This window comes from Ciona intestinalis, chromosome 9 (genome assembly GCF_000224145.3).
Source record: "Ciona intestinalis chromosome 9, KH, whole genome shotgun sequence".
Classification (NCBI taxonomy): Eukaryota; Metazoa; Chordata; class Ascidiacea; order Phlebobranchia; family Cionidae; genus Ciona; species Ciona intestinalis.
This window is the reverse complement of record NC_020174.2, coordinates 2,686,888-2,709,649: the sequence shown is the minus strand read 5'-3', so window position 1 is coordinate 2,709,649 and position 22,762 is coordinate 2,686,888. Positions and strand designations below refer to the sequence as shown.

At 34.9% G+C, this 22,762-nt stretch overlaps 3 protein-coding genes across 3 annotated transcripts in view; 2 read left to right on the top strand and 1 right to left on the bottom strand.

Moving 5' to 3' along the window:
* LOC100186062 (gamma-aminobutyric acid receptor subunit beta-3-like) overlaps window positions 1–3,176 on the bottom strand; it is an 11,539-nt gene extending 8,363 nt beyond the window's left edge. The window contains exons 1-4 of the mRNA XM_002119657.5: window positions 3,048–3,176; window positions 2,797–2,897; window positions 2,325–2,392; window positions 2,001–2,111 (exon numbers count right to left, since the gene is read on the bottom strand). Coding sequence (XP_002119693.1) covers window positions 2,001–2,111; window positions 2,325–2,392; window positions 2,797–2,897; window positions 3,048–3,091 — 324 coding nt within the window. The 5' untranslated portion in view covers window positions 3,092–3,176. The remainder of the gene's footprint in view (window positions 1–2,000; window positions 2,112–2,324; window positions 2,393–2,796; window positions 2,898–3,047) is intronic.
* Window positions 1–22,762, top strand: part of LOC100182180 (annexin-B12-like) — a 24,093-nt gene extending 1,331 nt beyond the window's left edge. Inside the window, exons 2-11 of the mRNA XM_002120726.4 lie at window positions 13,891–13,989; window positions 14,457–14,697; window positions 14,973–15,305; window positions 18,343–18,507; window positions 18,848–18,942; window positions 19,441–19,575; window positions 20,086–20,235; window positions 20,800–20,970; window positions 21,756–21,944; window positions 22,283–22,762. Coding sequence (XP_002120762.1) covers window positions 13,939–13,989; window positions 14,457–14,697; window positions 14,973–15,305; window positions 18,343–18,507; window positions 18,848–18,942; window positions 19,441–19,575; window positions 20,086–20,235; window positions 20,800–20,970; window positions 21,756–21,944; window positions 22,283–22,405 — 1,653 coding nt within the window. The 5' untranslated portion in view covers window positions 13,891–13,938 and the 3' untranslated portion in view covers window positions 22,406–22,762. The remainder of the gene's footprint in view (window positions 1–13,890; window positions 13,990–14,456; window positions 14,698–14,972; window positions 15,306–18,342; window positions 18,508–18,847; window positions 18,943–19,440; window positions 19,576–20,085; window positions 20,236–20,799; window positions 20,971–21,755; window positions 21,945–22,282) is intronic.
* On the top strand, window positions 4,113–12,118 carry LOC100183705 (gamma-aminobutyric acid receptor subunit alpha-6). The gene is made up of 13 exons (XM_026835826.1): window positions 4,113–4,346; window positions 5,396–5,535; window positions 5,804–5,903; window positions 6,599–6,796; window positions 7,605–7,701; window positions 8,238–8,373; window positions 8,636–8,739; window positions 9,247–9,295; window positions 9,748–9,891; window positions 10,008–10,128; window positions 10,822–10,961; window positions 11,251–11,366; window positions 11,987–12,118. Exons 1-13 carry the CDS (start codon window positions 4,255–4,257, stop codon window positions 12,116–12,118), a joined length of 1,569 nt encoding a protein of 522 aa, XP_026691627.1. The 5' UTR covers window positions 4,113–4,254.

Sequence of the window (22,762 nt, the reverse complement as noted above, 5' to 3'; positions counted from 1 at the left end):
TGATTATTCTTTAAAAAAGTAATCAAGCTACAACAGACTGTAAACTGAAAAAAGAGGATATGATGAACGTTTTAATTTAAAACTTTTAGTAGGGTGGGGGAAGATGGGACACCTTTAATACATAATATCCAAATAGCCTGATCGTGTTTTAAGGAATTAACAGCGGTCTGTGGAAGTCGTGAGGATGCGGTTTTATAATTCATTGAATGTTCTTTGTTTACTACCAAATGGAAAGAGAAAACTAAACGAAAAGGTGTCCCATCTCCCCCCACCCTACTATATCTTCCATTTTTAAACTTAATTTAAATCTTCAATTAAAAAAAAGAAGAAAAGGATGTCAGCTTTTAGTATTATTAAACATAGAATGCGTGTTGGGGTAAACTATTTTATTTATTTATTTATAACAAACTAAAGTTAAATATTTAACCATGAATGCAAACTTGGTGATCTTAGATAACGGAAAAACGTTTGTAAAAAAATAAGCTAAATTAAATAGGCGACGATTCTTATCGTGAGAACGTCATTCGCATTGGCACAGATGGTTACCGTTTGATATTGGCGTATAAGCTCGCGATCAAAGGTTTCTGTTAAACTGCTCAAAAGCAATTGAGAGTAGATCAATACTGAGCCATACTCATGCTCGCCTCAATAAAAAGTGAAAAGGCTTGTTTTGGTTATTTAACTCAAAATGCAATTACTAATCAGAGCAGTTTTCCCACATGAATTGTATTTCAAGTGACCGTGTTAAAAAATAACAGCAGTCACTTATTGACTTTTTAGTGATTTTGTAAACCTCAAACAACTCTTGAATGACTGCGACTTCAAAGCTTTATTTTCTTAACCGATTAAAAATCGATTTATTCCTCCTTAAATCAAATTCTAAATACCAAAGTTAATTATACACTGGATTTGCGAACATAAAACGAAAACGAGTTTTTGCAATATTGATCGAACCCAATAGTCTGTACCGCTGTGATCTTTGCCTTAACGTTTTTGGGTTCGCTATTGCAGTAGTGTGGGGTAAGATAGGACACATTTTCATTCTTTTTAACCGTCCCGTTAGATAACAAACAAAAATCATATAACCGTGGCCCACGACTCTAAAAGAGCGTTGGTAATTAATCAAAATATACGATTAGCGTAAATGAGACATTGTGCGCCAACGATTAGCATCTCACCCCACAGTAATATTGTATAGTGCCAGGCAGAACATAAAATAGTCGTACACGCTGGTAAATTGTTTCCATTAACGTTGTTTGATCGTTTATGAATAAACTATAGAAAGTATTTAAAATATAAATTTTAAGTGACACAAAAGTCGTTTTTTTTAACTGTCAATACAAAAATATACAGTATATATAGTAGGGTGGGGGCAGACGAGACACCTTAACACATAATATCCGAATATCCTGATCGTATTTTAAACAATTAACAACGGTCTATGGAAGTCGTAAGGATACTTTTTTAATTCCTTGAATGTTCTTTGCTTACTACCAAATAGGACGAGAAAATAGAACGAAAAGATGTCCCATCTTCCCCCACCGTACTATGAACATACGAACCTTTTAATTAATAAAACATATCAAACGAGATGTTGAATTGTAGGCAACTACGTGTTTTATAACACAAAGCATTCATTAAGGTGAAATGTATTGATTGCTCGCGGTAGAGCTGAAAATGTAGGTGTATTACGAGGAAGCAAAGTGTAATTTATTTTAAATCCTTCGAGTACATGTGCACATGGAAAAACCGTTTTACCGCACCGCCGTTTCATTAGCAAAATTAAATTGTTTTCATAGCTACATTATATGTAACTGGTGTAGTGTTAGTATATAAATCATTTTTCCAACATAGCGATGGTCGCTAATAGGTTGTCCAGATTGACATAAAAAAAACAATCACCGACAAAGTTTTATAGATAACTCGTAAGCTGGCGCGTGTATAAAACAGATTACTAATTTATTTCCCGGTAAAGCGAGTATAAAGCAAGTTACACTCACCCATATTTTGTCCACTACCCTGTTGTCCAATGTTAGATTTAGGTTAAGTCCATCAAACGCAAGGCGCTCGTCCCTCCACGATTGTTGGAAGTTAAGCGTCAATGTATAATCCTAGAAAAGATAAATTATTCAAGTACGTCGGATCTAATTTGTGTATAAAATAAACCATAACGGCCGTGAGTACATAGGTATATGCTGCTGTTGTATGAGGATGATACTTAAAAGATAAACCCTTGTTTTAATATCCGATTATCCTATGGGTGCTTATATACGAATGTCTTTGTACATGTATGTTGAGTGTATATACCGAACATTGAAGCTTACCATGTTAACTTCTGACACACTGTCAATGCTGGCAACTTGAATGCTCATCCCAACTGACAGCGGATCGGCTGAAATTAAAATTTAATGTCTTGTTTACAACTGCTATGTCCTTGCTATGAGCAAGGATTTGTATGAATGCTTATAATCCTTGCTAAGCGCCCAACAAAACAAATGAGTGTGCGAAAATTTTGCGCCAAAAGTTTTTCACGTTTAGTGGTATATATTGCTATTAGGTAAGATGGATACCGTTCGCACAAACTAACTTTGTCACAAACTATGCCATACTTCCTTCCTGTGGTTTGAACAATTAACAACAACTTTTAAACAGTTAATAACTGTTTAATTATAAATTTTAAACACTCTTTCGTACCCAATTGGACGAAAAAAAACTGGTCTATCTTACCTAAGCCTACTATGAATTATTTTGCAATACCAAATTTCACGTTACGTTATTATGATAACACATCATTACCGCCATATTGTGGACGTAACCGAATATCGTAATCTTCCTCTAATAAACGATCCAATGTACTTTTAATGATTGCTTGTCGTTCATTAGAGATGGCAGAAATTCTAAAACACAAGTAGCTACTTTTAAAACACAATGCACAAATTTAGGTAGCCATTAATTAGACATTACTTTGCTACAGTTATATATATACATTTTTAACTTGAACGTTATTGTATATCAAGCCAATACGATGCAATGCATATTCAACTTACCTTTGTATAAAGAATATAATTAAAAACTGAACTAAACATCCCATGTCTACACTTCGTCAGCTTCACCTATATACCTAGCCCACACCTGCAAAACAGGAACAGTTAGACTGCCTGTCGCAGCTCCCATGTATGCGCATTAACGCCACAGCCTATATAGCTCATCCAAGAGTTTGTCTTGCTTGTTTGCCTGCTTATAGGGCGGTGTTAAATATTGGCAATGTTATGCAGCGCTTATGGACCTCTCGCTTCTTGCTCACTTTATCGATCTCTGTTTCTCATTAAACGATTCTTCAAGATATTAATGCAATGCCGTTATCTGCTTTACTTATAGTGCGATGTATTTCGTTGTCCAAGCATCTTAACTTGCGTGGTGGTTTTTTAGTATATAATAGGCTATCTTTTCAAATTTATTCTATGTAACGCGTATCTAAAACCGAAGCTAGTGTTTGGATGTTCGCTTATCTGCCGACTAAACCTTACAGCGAGGCTCGTGACTGAAATGAAGTGTCTAAGCTAGTGTCTTCCTTAAAAAGTAGCTTCCTCTACCAACTGGCTCTCAGTCGAAAATTTCCAGCTAACAGACAGTGAAAGTCTATTGCTTGTCGCGAGTTCTTCCTGCTGTGGTCGCAAGACTGATATTTCGCTATTCATCGATTGGTAATAGCCTCTGCGAAAAAATCGTTTGTTGGGTCGCAGAGTGAACGGAATTACCTTTTTATTGAGTACCATGGAAGGGCAACGTATAGTCTGAAGGCATGTGATAGATTTGCTCAAGGCCTTGCAGACAAAAGGCCAAGTTTAGCACAAAAGCATGATATATAGGGACAGTTGAGTATAATAATATGTAATATTAACCTTTTTCATTTGTTTTAAGATTTAGAGTTATTAACAGTTTCGTAAAGGAATAAGGCAGAATGTTTCACAAATCTAACAGTCCAGCTCAGAGTAAAATTAGAGCATTTCAAAGAAGAAATTAATTTTATCAGCTACAGCAGTTACACATTTGGTATATTATCTTGTATAATTTATGCATATATGTTGTTTCTATGATAAGGAAACCACAGGATAATTAAAGGACAAAGTCAGTGTTTTTCTATGAGCACTCTGTTCACATTTGTTTAATCGCCGATGGTGCAGCGATGGGCTTTACCAATTAATAATTCATAATGTTTTCTTTCTCTTAAAGGAATAACAGACCACGAAAAGCATGTTCTGTAAATTTTCGTTAAAAACTTTTTTGGCAACGAACTGTTTTGTCTGGTCGTATTTTAATGTCGTCACGGCACCAGCATCAAACAGGTTGGAGATTATCACAAGAATTAAACCTATATATTGCGACTGCAGTTAAAAATAAAACACAAACGTTTTACGTTAATTACATTGCTTCGATTTTGAACGGAATTATTTTATTGGTTTACCAGTAATCACGTATTCGTTGATCTGTTGATGCGGCTCGCGCATTTATTCAGGCGGAAATTTTAACCTATTAGTCACAATTCCCAATAGAGCTGACCACCATGGCAAGTGATAATGAGAAATCTTCGTTTTACCTTCTTTTTTAATTAAACTCAACATACACCGTAAGCCGACCCGAGCTTACAGTGTTGCCCAATGTTAAATAATTTTTGTGTTTCCTTATTCGTGGTGCGCATCTGGCGACACTGCAATAGTCGATAGAATCGGGTGGCGGTATTCAAGATGTTATTCCCTGAATACCAATTCCGAATGCGCTAATCTGCTACAATATGGCTCGAACCAATTACTCCATGCCGTTTCGATTAACATTTACTGTTTTATATAAAACATTCACTCTTAATTTAGTTTTAAAACGTGAGAACGTGCTAATGATTAACTAGCGAAAAGGGTCACCTCGTTGCCGCTGACGAGTTACCACGTATGTAACTTTGTGAGTGATTGTTTTTTATATGGCTGACAATTTGGACAACCCATTAGTGACCACATATGTTAGAGCAATTACCGTTTAATTCTATATCTTTCGCAAGGACACAGCGATAACATCGTTAAGCCATATAGAAAACTGACGTGATCAGCAGCACAGTGTATGCTCAAATCCTATGGTTAAAATATACATATAGTAGGATGGGGAAGATGGGACACCCTTTCTCGTTGCTATATGGTAGTAAACAAAGAAAATTCAAAGAATTATAAAACCGTATCCTCACGACTCCCATACACCGTTGTTAATTGTTTAAAACATACGATCAGGATATTTGGATAATATGTGCTAAAGGTGTCCCGTCTTCTCCAACTTCAACTCCAACATAACAATGCAGTTAAATATATTTTAACAAAAATAATAAGTTAACGACAACGTTAATATATTTTAGTAACCAAGCGAGGCCTATTCGTCATTCAAAAAACAACAATGCGAGATCCTGCAACAGAAAAGTTTGTCCGGAGGATATTACCCGGACGTTGGACAATTTCTTGCTAAACTATGACAACAGAATACGGCCAGGCTTGGAAGGTTCGTTTGAATAAGTAATTTTGAACTTATTTATTCTCGCGTAATAAGTGGCTGCCCAGCTGCAGTCGTTATAACACGGTTGTCCTGTTTCATTCACCTCGTGACGGCTTACGAGTTACCACGTATATGTAGAATATTTATCTTCGCATTACAGGGCAACTACAGTCGTTATAGCTGTTACCTCATGCCCGATTAGTATAGATACAATGCAATATAGTTTTGCAAAGATTCTGGTAAAGATTTCACAGATGCTCAAAATGTTTTACAGAAGGACCGACAAAGGTCTACAGCTACTTTTTTGTAACTGGATTCGGGCCTGCCTCGGAGCAGGACATGGACTATACGTTGGACATGTTCTTCAGGCAACGGTGGGTTTACCGCACATTAATTATTCACTAATATACCGGTCACGAATTGCTGATATTACTTTACTTAATTCAGCTAATGATGGTGTGTTTATGACGTGTTTGCATACCTAGACACGTGACGCTACTGTCAGCATTGAACTGAAAGTTTATCAGCAATGCAGCGGTGTATGGCCTAGCCATCTCACGGATCATCCAGACGCCACATTGGCTTATGAAATATGCATGTCTCCCGCGCGGGTTAGAGCAACGAGAAATTGCAATTACTATGAGTCAAGAAACAATGCATGAGTCGCTTGCTACGCCTTAAGTTAATCGAAACGTTAAGTTAATCGAAAAAATTAGTTCAACTTTAAATGCAATCATGTTAACAGAATAGGGTATTATATCTTGTACTTGCTTACCGTTAAAAGATGTAAAGACAATTAAACGACGTATGATCTAATTTAATCACTAATTTTTTCCAAGAAAGCGGGCCATAGGTATATAAAGAGATTCATTACCAATGATGGATGTGAATTTCTTTACCATTCTGCCATATTTATACCAATTCAAACGTTAATATAAAGAATGCCAGAATATAACACGCATGACGATTGTATCCTCAAGAAAAAGACTAAAACATGGGATATTACGTGCAAATGGTATCCGTTTTACCCCACAGTATACTATATGGTTACCAGCGTTGTTCTTAACAGATGGAGAGACGAGCGATTGGCTTTCAAGCACATGAACAAGAACATCACTGAACTAAAACTCAACAACAATATGGTGCAACGGTTATGGACACCTGACAGCTTTTTTCGAAACGGAAAAAAGTCGATCGCTCATAACATAACAGTTCCCAACAGATTACTACGAATAGATCCGAATGGCAACATCCTGTACACTATGAGGTTGTTTGGGATTTTATATTGTTTTATATAAAAACCGTGATTTAAAATGAACACCGTTATTATAATACCGTATTTCCTAATCTTGTTTTGATAAGTAACAACACTCTCTTTAGGATCGTGAGGATACGATCATACACAATTTTAATTTTTTCTTAATGGGACAGTAAAAAAGAATGAAAATGTGTTTACCCTCTTACCTCACCTCTACTATATAACTTTACCAGTTCAAAAACAAGCGAAGCAAGACGGGATAGTTTAAATTTCCGATTAATTTATATTACTAAATAAAATTATTATTAGAAATACACGTAAAATAACACGAAATAGTATTGATCGCTTTTTGAACACTATTTTCCTTGCAATACTAAATTAAAAGCAAACTTTTTAAAGTTTAGCAACAAAAACCTACAAAGTGGGGTAAGACAGGACAAATACTTTTTTTTATTAATATTAAACTTGTAGTTAACCCACCAAAATTGATCAGCTGTGCTAGTTTCTTTAACACGCAAACTTTGTATAATTTTAAGACGAAACTTTTGCGCTGATTTCTTCCCTAATTTAAGCCACATTGACAACTGTCCATTTTTTCTATATGTTTGTATCTCATTTTTATCACAAAATTGAAAAAAAATTGATGAGAAAAAATCAAACTGTCAGAAATGACAAAATCAAAAAATGTTTTCGTCTTTCAAGGTTTTTGTAAAGGGAAATTAAAATAGTACCGTTCTACCCCGAGTCCCGTCTACCCCGCCCTACTATAATGTATATATATATATATATATATATATATATATATACCTTTTTACAGGTTAACAATAAAAGCAAGGTGTCCTATGATCCTTATAGATTTCCCAATGGATGTTCACACCTGTCATCTTGTATATGGAAGTTACGGCTACACGAAGGTAACTTAATGTATATCGGGGTGTTAATGTTAATACCGCGATCAATATAACGTAAATTTGTTCTAAAAACTTACGCCGATGCTTAATTAAAATGACACTTCGTACACTATATTTGCTGACATGTATAATTAAGAAGATATACAACATTTTTGATCCGGTCTGTCAGGTGTTGGTTATTCAATCGATGGTCTGTGTATTAAACTTAAAAGCTCACGAGCCAGATTATCAATAAAATTTTAATTATCCGGCGCTGTGGCACAGTGGTTAGCGCGGCTGCCTTTACCACAACCCAACGGTTGAAGGCTCGATACTCATCGCTGCTACCGTTGTGGACGTATGTGTTATCGGGCAGGATACTTGGTATGGCAAGAACTCCAACACACTAGTACAATCACGCACAAAGTTACATAAATGCTAACTCGTAAAGCGACTCGAGGTGTATATAAAACAGAACATCTGTGTTAAAACAACTGTCGTTTTCCGGACAACGCGAAGGATAAAGCAAGTTGCATTCATTCATTCAATTAATACTTCAGGATCAGATGCAGTTTTTGTGGTACACCGAGAATGGTAGGAAACCAGCTGTTGACGTCCCTTCTTCTTCTTCTCGTTTGAACCAATTCAAATTGATCAATTATACTTGGACCACTAATATTATAAACACGATATCTGGTAAATATAATGTGCTAGTTTGCAAGCAGTTGATTAAAATCACGTGGGGCAAAGATTGAAATTTAATATTTTACTAAATTATTTACGCAACACAAGTTCGCAATAAATCTTTTGCCGTTTTTGATGTTTTGTGTATGGTGGACGCAATATCGGTCACTGAGATCACAAAAACCAAAACCTAAGAAGATTTTTTTCACACCTACAATACGTACACTTGGCGGTAACAACTTTTTCATGAATTTAAACTTATTTTGTTTTGCAGGCGAGTACTCCGTCTTAGAGACGAAGTTCCATCTAAAAAGACAGATGGGTTATTTCGTTATTCAAACTTATCTGCCTTGCATTCTTATTGTTATCTTGTCCCAGGTATAACGTGTGGTATTTTGCATACAAATATACACATTCAAACAGAACAAAATAAAAAGTTGCACAACTGTGGGGTAAGATGGATACCGTTACAACAAAATACCTCAAAGTTCCCAATCGTACTTATAGCAATTAAAAACCTTCTCTATCTAGAGGTGTGAGGTTACTGTTATATTATTCCGTTTTTTTTACTGCCAAATAGTACGATAAAAGAGAATCAAAACACGTACCATCTTACCCCAACTTAATATATACTATATGTATTTTATGCCAATTTTATGACACGGTGTATTACATAGTTTTACCCGAAACTTAAAAACACAAAAAAATCTGTTTTATTTATCTCTTCGAAAACGGTAACGAAGATCATATTATCTAAAAAATCGAAGGGATTAGGGTCCTTACACAATCTCAATAATGTTTTTCATTAACGAAGCCTATAGTTTAATTTGTGATGTGATGTCGAGAATGGTTTATCTAAATTAATTCGGCCGCTTTTCATTCTAGATTTCCTTTTGGATCAATAAAGAAGCAGTGCCGGCAAGGACCGTCTCTGGTAAGACTGAGTATAAAATGTCATTAGTATCCGCAACAAACGTGACCTTTCCCAGAATTAGTTGAGCTGGAATGGAATAATTGGAAATGGCGGTCAAAATTGTTCCATAATAAGACTCTCATTGCGACACTGACGTCTTTACAAGCTTTTACCCCTAGTAGTCGCGCTGACAGCTGAAGGCTGATGAACTTTATTCACGCTGGCTCTAATTGAACGTCACGTCTCATTACTTAGGGCTAGGATGAACAATTGTAAAATAGTCTTAGGATGTGTTTGATAAGCAGTGTATTTGTAAAACCATATCTATGTTTAAAAAATGAAAAACCCCTAAAAAATATTGACCCACTAAGTTACATACGCGATCACTCGTATAAGTGAGCACACGGTGTATGAAGCAGAACGACTATTGTTGCCCCGGTACGCAAATATGAATAAGTTACATTACATTTCAGGTATCATGACTGTACTAAGTTTGACCATGCTGAGTATCAGTACCCGTCAGTCTCTCCCCAAAGTGGCTTACGCAACGGCGCTAGACTGGTACATGGCGGTGTGTTTTGCATTTTGCTTTGCGGCTTTAATCGAGTTTGCGTCAGGTAAGCTGTTTTTTTTGTCTAAAATTAATAAGTCATGTCTTTGCTAAAGCCCGCCTTAGAATAATTAAAAATTAAAGCGACCACGTACAGAGATAAACAACTTCCTTTTTTCGTAGTGAATTATTTTCAAATGCAAATTGAGCAATCGAAGTCGAAGGAAAAGACGGATAGCAGCAACGATAAAAAAGACGTGATCGAATCTAGTATTTTCCATTCTTGTTCTGCATTAAGGAAAAGGTCAGGTACATCGTTAATTAAGTGATGCAAAAAATCAACAGAATTAAGGATGTGTATTAATTATATGGGGGGGGGGTAGACTTGGCGTAAGAGGTGCCTTTCAAAATATCTTTCTATGATAATCCCATATCAATGTAAAAGTTTTATTCGACAGTATTCTCACGATCCAACAAAGTTCTCGGAAAAATATTAACTGTTGTAAAGTAATAAAAATCGGTGTTAAACAAATGCAACATTTTTTAAATGGGTAAAAAAGATAGATTAGTAATTCATTTTGAATCCTCGCTTTGATCGCATAAAAACAACCGAATTTTTGCAGTTTGTGCTTGAATCATCAATCCAAAATCGTAGGTTAATAAAGTAAGCTGAAATATTCCGCACAGTTTGATTGTCTCATTAAACTATTTTTTTTATAGTTTTGTTAAAAAAATGATATATAAATATGAGGAAAATAGGCAGGGGTCATTATGGCCAAAAATGTCGTTTTAAAGTTATATATATATAAAGTGTACACGGCGCAAAAAAAAAATATAGCCCAGCCGGTTAATTTTAGTAAGTTAACTACAATTGCAGAATACTGTTTATATAAAAATATTTCAGTTCTGCGTCTCGTCTTCCCCCACATTGTAATTTTATAGTTTTATAAATAAGTCTCATTTATTTACGTTGACTAATTTTACAATCAATCTTCAGGGTGCTTGAGATAAAACGTTCCGACGGTACAATGAATGTCAATTTGAGTGATTTGTTTAAGATGGCTTCCGGGATGGCACCCGGAGAAAAACTTGGCTTCAGATATTATTTCTGCCGCTTGGCGTCGCTAGTGCTTCCAAGTAGGCGGTCATAAATATCTTGTAACACATAATTTAAAGTGTAATTCGATAAAAAATTTTTTTAGATAAGTTTGTCCGATGTATAGCTTAGATTTTGTAAAATGTTTAAAAAATTAATAAAGCTTGATTCTCATAAATAATGCTATAAATAATTTATTCAACTTAATAAAAAAAACAGAAAATTACAGGTGGTTTGGTGCTCAGTAATTGGTTATAAGAGCAACTAATTTAATCAACTCTTAAGTAGTTTACTGGTTTTTAATCTACTTTTTATTCATTTTACACCCAGAGAACTGGATCAGAGAAAGTACGGATAGAAATCATATAAATTCATCCGATCAGGAACTTGCTCGGAAGCTCCTTCTAGCGGCTGAAGCAGAAATAAATGAAGCTGCCATGTCACAGGTGAATTACGGTTGGGTCGGGTGTATATTGTACTGTAGCATACCGCTAAAAAACTCATACAGTAGGGTGGGGGAAGTTGGGACACCTTTTTATTCTATTTTCTCGTTCCATTTGGTAGTAAACAAAGAACATTTGAAGAATTATAAAACCATATCCTCACGACTTCCATAAACCGTTGTTTATTGTTTAAAACTTGATCAGGATATTTGAATATTGGATGCTAAAGGTGTCCCATCTTCCCCCACAGCACTATATTTTCTGATCGCGTTTTAAACAGTTTCCAAAGCTATTTTGCGCGGGGCTAGATTAATGTTTCAAACTCGCAAACTACAAAACTTTGAAAGTTTTAATATGGTTCAAAAGGAGCATCTTATTATTATGATTTTTCAGCCATTGAAAAATGTTGTAGTTGTTTAACTTTGTATAACTTACCAGCAGTAACCGCTATTGCCATGCACTTTGCTGGACTGTGAGAATAGTGTTAAATAATACGGTATTCTTGGTTTTGTCTCAAATGTGCCCGTAAGGATGGGGTAAGATAAGATTTAGAAAAATTCCCTCATATATATATATATTTAATTTATTTATAACGAACCATTTTAACACCCATTACCTTAAAGGGCGGAGTCAGCAGAATTGACCGCGTATCGAGGGTGGCTTTCCCGCTGGCTTTCTTCTTTTTTAACGGGATCTACTGGTTTGTCTATTTGTCTCACCAAACCCACGAAGTTGCATACAGATTAGGCACTTGAATCGTAACGTGTCAACATATAAAAACTTTTAAAATGAACCATGTAAATTGTGTAAATATAAAATGTGTATATAAGTGTGCAAAAGTGAATATTTTATCTAAATTACGAACAGGTACCGTGTCAGACACAAAATATGTATGCATGTTTCATCACACACTGTATAGGGTTTGACTTTGGTTTCCAGGGCAACCTTAGCTCTCTCATTGGTTAAAGGCATAAATTATGACGTCATTGCTAAGACTTATTCGATGCTCTTGTCTTGTGCTTTGTTTGTGATTAATACAAGTGTAGCGTAGCATTAATTATACAATTATTTATCCTCTGTGTCGTCAACAGTTTGCGTGGAAACGTCAATAGTTTGCGGGGCTATTAAATGGTTGTTTAAACATATACCTTCTTATCTTGGGTTTTGCCGTTCGTCGCGACAAGGACAACCTGATTACTGTGATTGCAAAAGCGTAAATGGGAGTTTGCATATAGTTATTTACAGAAGTGTTGTGTTTGGCATACCGCACTTTTGGCCGGTGGCCTATATACGCATACAATAGGGTGGGGGAAGACGGGACACCAGCTTAGGAGTTACCATGTATGTTACTTTGTGGGTGATTAGTTTTTTGGGGATTTTTTATTTTTTTTTATGTATGACTGATAATTTGGACAACTCATTAGTGAAGACTGAGTTGGAGCAATTGCCGTTAAGTGTCTTGCCCAAGGACACATACCCCACAATGGTAGCATCGACCCTTGAACCCATTACATCTGGGTTACAGGCAGGCGCGCTAACCACTAATGCCACGGCGCCGGACTAATACAGCACCTATAGAGCAAGTGAAGTAAGAAGCCATCGTTTTGAGTCGCATTATTTAAATCCAGAAATGTTTTATAAGTTTGTCCCGAACATATAGCATTGACCAGAGTTTTTATACAAACTTATTTATATACCGACTCACACCGACTATAGTAGAGTGGGGGAAGATGGAACACCTTTAGCACATAATAACAAAGTATTCTGATCGTGTCTTAAACAATTAACAACGGTTTATGGAAGTCGCAAGGATACGGTTTTACAATTCTTTGAATGTTCTTCGTTTACTGTCAAATGGGACGAGAAAACAGTAAGGTGTCCCATCCTCCCCCACCCTACTATATATTACATAGGTAAAACGTGCCTATAGGCAAAACTATGCAGAGCGTGACAGTTAACAACCAAAAACGTTATTTTGTCTGCAATTGAAATATAAACATTTTAGCTTTGTAAAATGAAACTCTGTGAATTAGTAATGTAACAATTTAGTAGAGCATTATCTGAAAAGTCGTTTTTGCGGAATTTATTTGACTTCATATTTCCGCATTTTCCGTGTCTTTGGGTTTAACTTCCGCAATTAGTCAATTAGTGGAGCATCTTTACGTTTGTCGTTTGTTGTTGTTATTTTTGCAATGTTTGGATTTTTAAAAGGAATACATTTCTGATCACTAAAATATTTTGTTTTATTTATGTCATTATGACTTTAGTTAGTTAGGAAAATTTGTAAAATTATGTAATGTAAAGTTGAAATTTACCTTTTGCTTTACATGTTCTTAGCAACAGCCAACATATGATTGTCATTTTCCATAGATTAAATACATAAATTGTTATTATTATTACCAATTTTGTTGTTCACGCCTGCGTACATAGCCAATATCTGTATTGTTCTGTGGGTTCTTTTTCCTGCCTTTCTGGTATCTCACTGACTCACTTTAATTAATCATTTTTATAATATAACCACACACAGTGTAAGTTACTGATTTAGTTTAGTTTAGTAAACAAATAACCTTAAGAAATGTCATATGGTTACCCTCCTGCTGGGCAAGGCCAAGGCTACCCACCACAGGTAAGATGATAGATCCCATTATAGTGTGTGTGAGTCAAGTGAGTGTATCTATATTGCAGCCATAGCAATTCTAGACCATTTTTATCTGAAATAATAAGTGTTTTGCACAGATTATATTCTATTTTGTCTTTATTTATTAAGGTTTATTACAGCAATATTGATTACAAATGAACTGTGTCTGTGCGTATGGTATCGTTACAAAATTTCGGGCGAATTTCCTTAAAAAATGCCCAGATTGGCAGATTCTGTCAATATTACTGTATCTACCTAAGTACACTTGTGCACTAGCAACTGGGCACTAGTTATGAATTCTTTTGTTGGTGGAAAGTGGTCGGTAGTTATCAGGGTGGTCGGTAGTTATCAGGGGTTTGTGGTAGTAGCAGATAATTTAGGCGAAGGAGTTTTTAACAAGCACCAGCAACTGCATTTACTTTAGTTTGACGCTAAATTTGTTTATCGCATTTCAGCAAGGTGGATACCCAGGAGGACAGGGTGGATATCCTGGACAAGCCCCAGGAGCTTACCCACCGACTGGGGCACCAGGTGGCTACCCACCTTCTACAGGAGCACCTGGAGGTTACCCACCAGCTTCAGGGGCCCCAGGAGGTTACCCCCCAGCTGCTGGAGCTCCAGGTTACCCACCACAACAAGGAGGGTACCCACCTCAAGGAGGTTACCCAGGAGGTCCCCCAGCGGCCGGAGGAATTGGTGAGAATTGTATTTAAATATTTATACATTCTAAACTCAATGTTGTGATATTTCTTTGCTATATGTCAAGTCTTGCAGCATGACATGTCAATGTGCCTGAGGTTTGGGAAGAAGTTGGCCCATTACCCCAACATTGTATTTAATTGCCCATTCTATTCTTTTAGGGTGAGGTCCTACACTTTGGCTTGCTATAGGACCTGAGATTTAGGCCACAAGTTAGCCCATTACTCCTGTTTTACTATTTACTTAATGTTGTTTATTGCTTTTTGAAACAGGTTTTGAAGGTCTTGCAGCACAAGCTGGTGGACCACCACAGCATCCAGCTCAGAACTATGGGCAGCCAGGAGCAATGCCTTATGGTGGTGGTGCTCCTCCACAGGCCCCATACGGTGGAGGTTACCCTCAAACTTCCGCTCCAGCCCCTGGCTATCAAACGCAGCCCAACTATGGTGCTCCACCTGCACAGCAACCATATGGTGCCCCTCCACAGCAAGGATATGGTGCACCGCCCGCGAGTAGTTACCCATCAGCTCCGATGCCTGGTTCAAACCAACTGTACGGACAACCCCCTGCCCAACAGGCATACGGACAACCCCCACATACACAAGGTTAGAAAATAATGTTTAACAAAATGTTTGATCAAATCAGATGGACTTATATATCCTATACAAACGCCTTTTCACTTATTTAATAATCTGCAATAATTTTAGGGCCAATTTGAAGAAACCAAGTTGAAATCTGAGTTTCTGATCATATACAAAGTTCCAATTTTGAAATGTATCCGATATGTAAATAATTCCATCTGATTTGATTCTCACCTACCAAGCACTCTGTACTCGTTGCACCTTAGTTGTACTTTACATTTACTGATAATGATATTGTATCGAAATTTTAAATTGCACTTTTTTTAATCTTGTGTGAAATTAGAAAGAGTTTTGTCTATATTTGTGTAAACTAACAAATTATGATTTCTTTTGAATAGTTTGTTTACCTTATAAAGTATGTGTATTTGTTTAATTATTATAACCGGTAGAAGTACCTTAGGTGCTGTAGTTGTCTATATCATTAATTGTTAACCAGCTTCCTATTTAAATGTAAACCAAAGTACCAACATAGCAACATAGTAATCACTCTGTTGGTCTGTACTTTAATGGGGCACCAATAAATTTAATGTAAATAAAATTCTACCAAACCAATTAAAAATTGTCGTAGGTAATACTTCTGTAAGGGTATGTTACTGCATTCTGTTATCAAATGTCATGCGTTATAAGTTACCAACTGGAAAAGTTTCGACTGACTAATAAATACAAAAGGTTTTCAAATATATATATATTTCTTTTTTTTGTCTACAAAGCAAGTTTTATGCTTTTTTATGCAGATGCAAAAGATATTGTACAGAACATATAAATTTTTATCAGTAGTTGAATAGATCAATAGTTTATTAATATTGATTTAGCTAGTTTATTAATATTGATTTAACAAACACCATCGTTCTATTCTAGTTATTTCATTTTTTAAATTAATAGCAGAGGTTCGAAACAAACGTAAAAATGAATGTCCAAAATCATCTTGCATACGTTATATGCGTTGCATATAGATTTTCGTTCCCATTATATTATAAACAAATCAGAAAAAAACAAGTAATTAGTGACAGCATGGCCCATATCGTGACTTTGGTTGACAATTGCATCAAACGTCCCCAGGCATTAAAAATGCACTTTGTTAAGACTGTACCAATATAATTGTCAGTTGTTTAAATACATAATACTGTAATATGGTCAAATGACTCAGATCTATACACTAATTATCAACCTATTATAATTGATTTGTCTTCTTCATCTACTGTGTGTATGATAAAAACTATAGCTGTACAAACATAGTTATCATATATTTTTAAATTTTTCACAATGTTTGTGGTGACATTGCAACAATGCAGTTGCCCCCATAGACAAGTAATTAAACATAGGGAACCTGATTGATTAATGTTTTTACGCACATTTATGTGGCCACTGAAACAGTAACAGCTGTCTCATGCTTAAAAACTGGGTGTGGTTCAAAAACGGATGTTTCCTTTGTTATAAAAGTTGATGTGACATGTCTGTATGTCACTCTAGTCACCTTTAATGTTACACCTATCGGTAAAAAGTTAATTCTAACATTTATTCTTAATCTAAAATTGTTGTAAATTAATAGAATATGATTATGTTGGTTTTTAGTACTTTAGTAGAAAATATATAATATCTCAGTCAATCTTAAACATAATATGACACAAAAGTATTATTTTGAATACTGTTATGTATAACCAACATAATTGAATTATGTAATATGTTATAATAATTGATAAGTATTCTGCATTTATGTAATATATAATTCAAATATACACAGTTATTTGGTACGTGACAAATGACAACATATCGCCCTAGGCAATTATTCAACGACAGAAATGAATAGTTTCCGTAACTGTTTACATCATTCAAATTCTAAAAAAGCTTAAGAAAAAGTTACAGATTGCTGCTAATGTTATTTCAAATATGACAGCTGCTTATATCTTTAAACTAGCCTAATTAATTGTAATAGGCCAATAGTGTTTTATATCTATTACTCTTAAAAGAAGAAGTATGTATAATTGGCTTATTATGTTTTAACATGCAGTATAATAGCATAATATGGTCGGTAATATCTAAACAAGTCAAAAGTGACAATAGTTTTCATTATTCAAATACTCCCTTAAATTATTTATTTTTTGTTGCACCACGTATTATGCTGTTGTTTTTATCTGTATGTTTGTTGTACCTTAACACTATAAAGAGTATTTAAGGCTCAGGAGTCTTAAGATCTTCACATACAATATCAGTGTTGGTGAGGTTTTACATGATAGATATACAGTTTAAATTCTTATGGATTAACGGATCATAAATTATCTGTAGCTGTATGGGGATCATGGGCAGTTATAATTAGACCAATATAGATTAGTTTTCTATATCTTTGCTGTAAAGGCAGCAATTGGTAGAGTGGACTAATATATGTATTTTACATGATATTACGCAATGCATAGCAAATTACTGCACGATCTTTAAGGCAATACGTGACAGGAAATGTCAAGAAATAACAAATTTAGTGCTAACACTGTTTACAATCTATTATGCAGTTAAACGAATTAACACGCTGCAGAAAAAAGATCAATTTTCTTTACAAGTATTTTTTTCAAGTATTATGGTATGGTGGTACAGTTGCAGGTTTAGAAGCTTTAGATACCAGGGTACCTTACTTTGATTAGGAAGTACATTAAACAGTAACAGTTATGTTGTATGCAGTTGAGCTGTGTATAAAGTAATAAAGTGACAGTTTCACCTACTGCATCCTACTATAATATGTACATAGCAGTTCAAAGATGCTTTTATCAACTTACATAAATATTTAATAAACATCTATTATTCTAGTATTATTTTGGAATTTTTTATCAAAAGCTATTGTAAAGTGACATTTGGACTGTTTGATTCCATTTTTCAAATGGCAGGTTACAAGTTTTTTCAATTATTGCTTGTCCTTGTTTACTGAAGTTGTATATTTCATTTAAAATGTGTTTAAACTGTTTCAACTTATCATTAAAACAGCGTATTAAAAGTGTTAAACTATTACTTGTAGCCGCTTACTCTGGATCTCAATACGGTAAACCTGACAAGATGGCTCAACAATTAAGCAGTGGTATGGCAGCAATGACAATCAAAACCCATGGAACTGTCACTCCATATCCCAACTTTAATCCAGAACATGACGCTCAAGTTCTTAGAAAAGCAATGAAAGGACTAGGTAAGGTTATACCTTGGTTAAGTAGAATTGTATGTGTCAATGAGCAAGACACTTAACAGAAATTGTTCCAACTGAGACCTGCGGTCAATTATGGGTTGAATAAATTGCCTGCCATACATTGCAGAAAATTTAGTTTACCAAAAAGTTACATACGTGCTAACTCGTAAGTAGGCACTAGAAATATGAAACAGTACATTCTTTTTTTAATGACTGCCACTACCCTGCATGCAAGGGTATTTAAGTTACATTCATTCATTCAATTAGATAACACCACAGTTAAAAACAATAACATTTAGTGTTTTATAACTTTATTTATAAAAATTATTCTAAATATAAATAGGAACTGATGAGAAAGCAATTATTGAAGTGATTGGGAAACGAACAAACAAGCAAAGACAGGAAATCAAGATAAAGTACAAGCAATCATATGGCAGGGTTAGTGTATATAATACATAATTGTTTCTTGTATCTATCTGCTTATCCACCTTTTAATTCTTGACCAAAGCTTAACATTTAAAAAAGTATGAAAAATATAAATTTAATAGGTTAGAATGCATAGTATATTCCTAGGTAAATTAACAATGTGTTTCCTGTTCCTTATAACTATGAGTCACATAGGATATTATATTGTCCAATAATTACTAAATTCACAAGTATTCACACTGTTAAATTAACTAATAGTCTGGTTTTTATTAAAAAATTTAGTACCATGATTTGCCAGACTGTCATTTCACACTTATAAAGACGACCTGAATATGACGTCGAAACATTGATTCGCAAAATTATTCCAAAAGTACCTAGTACAAGTATATTATGTTGAATCAGTATATAATATAGACTGTTATGTTCGTATAAACTAACTAATATGTAATAGTGATAATTCTCTAAAGAAAAAATATTGTTTTTTATTATGTATGGTCTTATTTATTACAGGATCTCGTCAAAGATTTCAAGTCTGAAGTGAGCGGCAACTTTGAAGATGTTCTCTGTGGGTTGATGATGACACCGCGAGAATACGACGCATATTGTTTGCGCAAAGCAGTATCTGGTGTTGGAACAACTGAATCGGTATGTTGATATTGTGTTTGAATGTGGGCGTGATAATTAAGTGTCCTTGGGCACTTAATAGCAGTTGCCTCAGTGGTCTTTTATGGGTTATTTAAATTGTTAATAATACAATAAAAAAGCAATAGTAATGCAGAAAAGGCACCCTCAGTGTTACATATGTGGTAACTGGTAACCAAGCACAAATTTTGGTTTAATGGGCCTATATATTTTGTTTAAATCCAAACAGTTGTTGACTTTAAGATAACATTTAGCATATTGCCAGCACGAAACATAATGTAACCTATGTGCCAAAATGACAGTGGGAATCTTTAAAAGCAATGCTAATGTATGCAATATGCAGTATACTAATAGTGATTGACTAAATATTGCTGGCAACAATAGATTCAGCCAAATAAGAATACAGTTGAGCAGACAGATACACATACAAGATACAACTAATACTGTACTGATAAACTCAGATGACCTCAAACCAGTTTTCTTAACTTTTAATAATCATATTTTAACCTACAGACCTTGGTTGAAATCCTGGTGTCTCGTACCAACCAAGAGATCAAGGAGATTCAGGCAAAATACAAAGAACTTTACAAGGAGAACCTCGAGAAGAGGTTGGTTAGCGAAACAAGCGGTCACTTCAAGAAACTGTTGGTGTCTCTTAACAACGTACGTATATGTAATGGAAAATTTGATCATTTGGGTGATAGTGATGGACCAAATCTGGTTTAAATCACAAGTCCTAAAAGAACCTCCCCAATACAGAATAGAGTTCTACTTTTCCGTAATATTTAAAAAGTTTTTTTTTTGTTGAAATTAGAACAATTTTCCTGATAAAGAGCCACTAATATAGTTTAACACACTGTGCTTTTGAATGGTTTAAATTTCTGTGTTTAAAATCGAATAAATTAAGGAATAAGAATAAGTTAGTGGAAAAGGGTAGTGTTAATTATGCTCCAAGTTGGTGCTCATAATACGATAAATCATAGAATGTGCTATTTTGAACGGGATAAAGTATTGTTAAGTGTACTCCGGTGCTCAAAATATACAAAAATTGACAACAAGCAACTGGGATAAAAGATAAAGTTTAAATACAAGAAACTGAAATATGTATTAGGTATTGTTATTTTGTGGACTAGTTTTTGTGCTGAAAATACAGTAAAGTAAAGAACATGCAACTAGAAACGGGAATAAGTATTCCTAATTCCTAATGATCTGTGAATTATCTTTCAGGCATGCAGAGATGAAACTTCACATGTGGATCACAACAAAGCTAGGGAAGATGCAAACAAACTCTACCAGGCTGGTGAGAAGAAGTGGGGAACAGATGAAAGCACGTTTAACATGATCATGGCATCTAGGAGCATGGCACAACTTCGTGCAACATTCGAGGAGTATTATAAGGTATGGTTTTACATCAGTTATGTTGGAGATTTAAAAAAAAGATATGTCATTCTTTTTGTTATTTTTCATTGTTTGTGCAATGTTTTCTACAAGGTATAAGAGTCTTGTTTTTTTTATAAATAATGGAATATACAAAGCTTTTTGGGTAAATTCTTAAATTGTCATGGTCTGTGCATTTTAGTTTTTTTAATAGGTCATTCATGTTGTAAGTTGTAACGTATATCATGTACGAATTGCGTTTCTCACTCAATTTTTAAGTTATGAATAGCGACGTGCCGACGTGACTATCTTGTGACCTGCGCATAAGTCTGCGCCTCCCACGCTAGTTTCAATTGATTGGTTACAAGGTGACCAACATCTTTGTTTACGTCTGTAATGAAGCAGGTCTCACGTACGCTTGTGCTTGCGTCTTTGACTGAAGTGAAGTCTTTGACTAAGGTCTCAATGCATATCTTCCTCCCGCATCATGTGGTTCACACACCAACACGCAATTTTACAATGAATTATCCTGTTATGATATATCATGAACATGCATGTGTTATTACTGAATATCACCAAAGGAATGGTTATACTGTAACCTAAATGTAAATGTCACAACGTAGTGGGATCGTAGAATATCTACATTTGACTTATGTGCTGGCAAATGCTTCTGGTTAACAGAAGTTTTTGAAATATGTGAAAATGTTGCTTAAACTGTATGAAAGAATAAAACTTATTGTACATTCCATAGCAGGGCAACGGCAGTTGTTATTACACATGTAAAATAATCGATTTCTTACATGCAGATTGCCAACCGAGACATCATTAAGTCGGTGAAAGGTGAATTCTCAGGTGACGTTGAAGATGGGATGGTAGCTGTGATAGAAGTAGCGAGGAATCCTGCTGCTTATTTTGCAAGGAGACTCCATGAGTCTATGAAGGGAGCTGGTACCAAGGATCATATACTTATCCGTGTGGTGGTGTCTAGATCAGAGGTTGGTGATACTAAATAAACATAAATGACAGGCACAGTAGTCGCATGTGGAGCACATTTTTTCAAACATATGAAAGCAGTCTGGGTTATAGTGTGTTATGTTTGTGACCAGCCCTTACCTGAATAGAATAGAAATCCACTAAAAATAAACGCCTGCAATTTCCCATATTGTATCTGAAATATTTTTATTGTAAGAAAGCATCTCTTAATACAGTGGAATTTGTGCTTAAATGTGGCTGTGCACTTCTAACAAGGTTATACCAATTTGAGCAAAGAGTTGTATAGACTCTTACTATATATTTCACCATTAATACCAGATAACCAATATTATTCCTTAAGGTGGATATGGTTGAAATTAAACGTGATTTCCAAGCCATGTACAAGATACCTCTTGCCAAGTACATAGGTGATGATACTGGTGGAGACTATAAGAAGATATTACTTACCATTGTCGGACATTAGTTGTTTGATGTATCATGTTTGCTGTTATGTAGATTTATAATTTACAAAATTTTACCAAAAATGACTGGTTTTAGCACTCATAATTTTAGCGTATATTCTTTGAGTCATTTCATTCTGATACGTGCACTTTTTCATAAAAATTCTGATTTTATGTTAGTGTAGGTGTCAATAATTATGTATCTGTAATCTGGTATCTATATTGCAACACTTAGTGTCTTTAACCCAAGAAATAATAGAATTGTCTCTGTTTAGCATATATGTACTAAATGGTAATGCAATTAGTAATTTCTCAACAGTGCATGGGGTCTTTAATGCTTAGAATGTAAATACATGCAATTATATGTACTCTACAAAAAA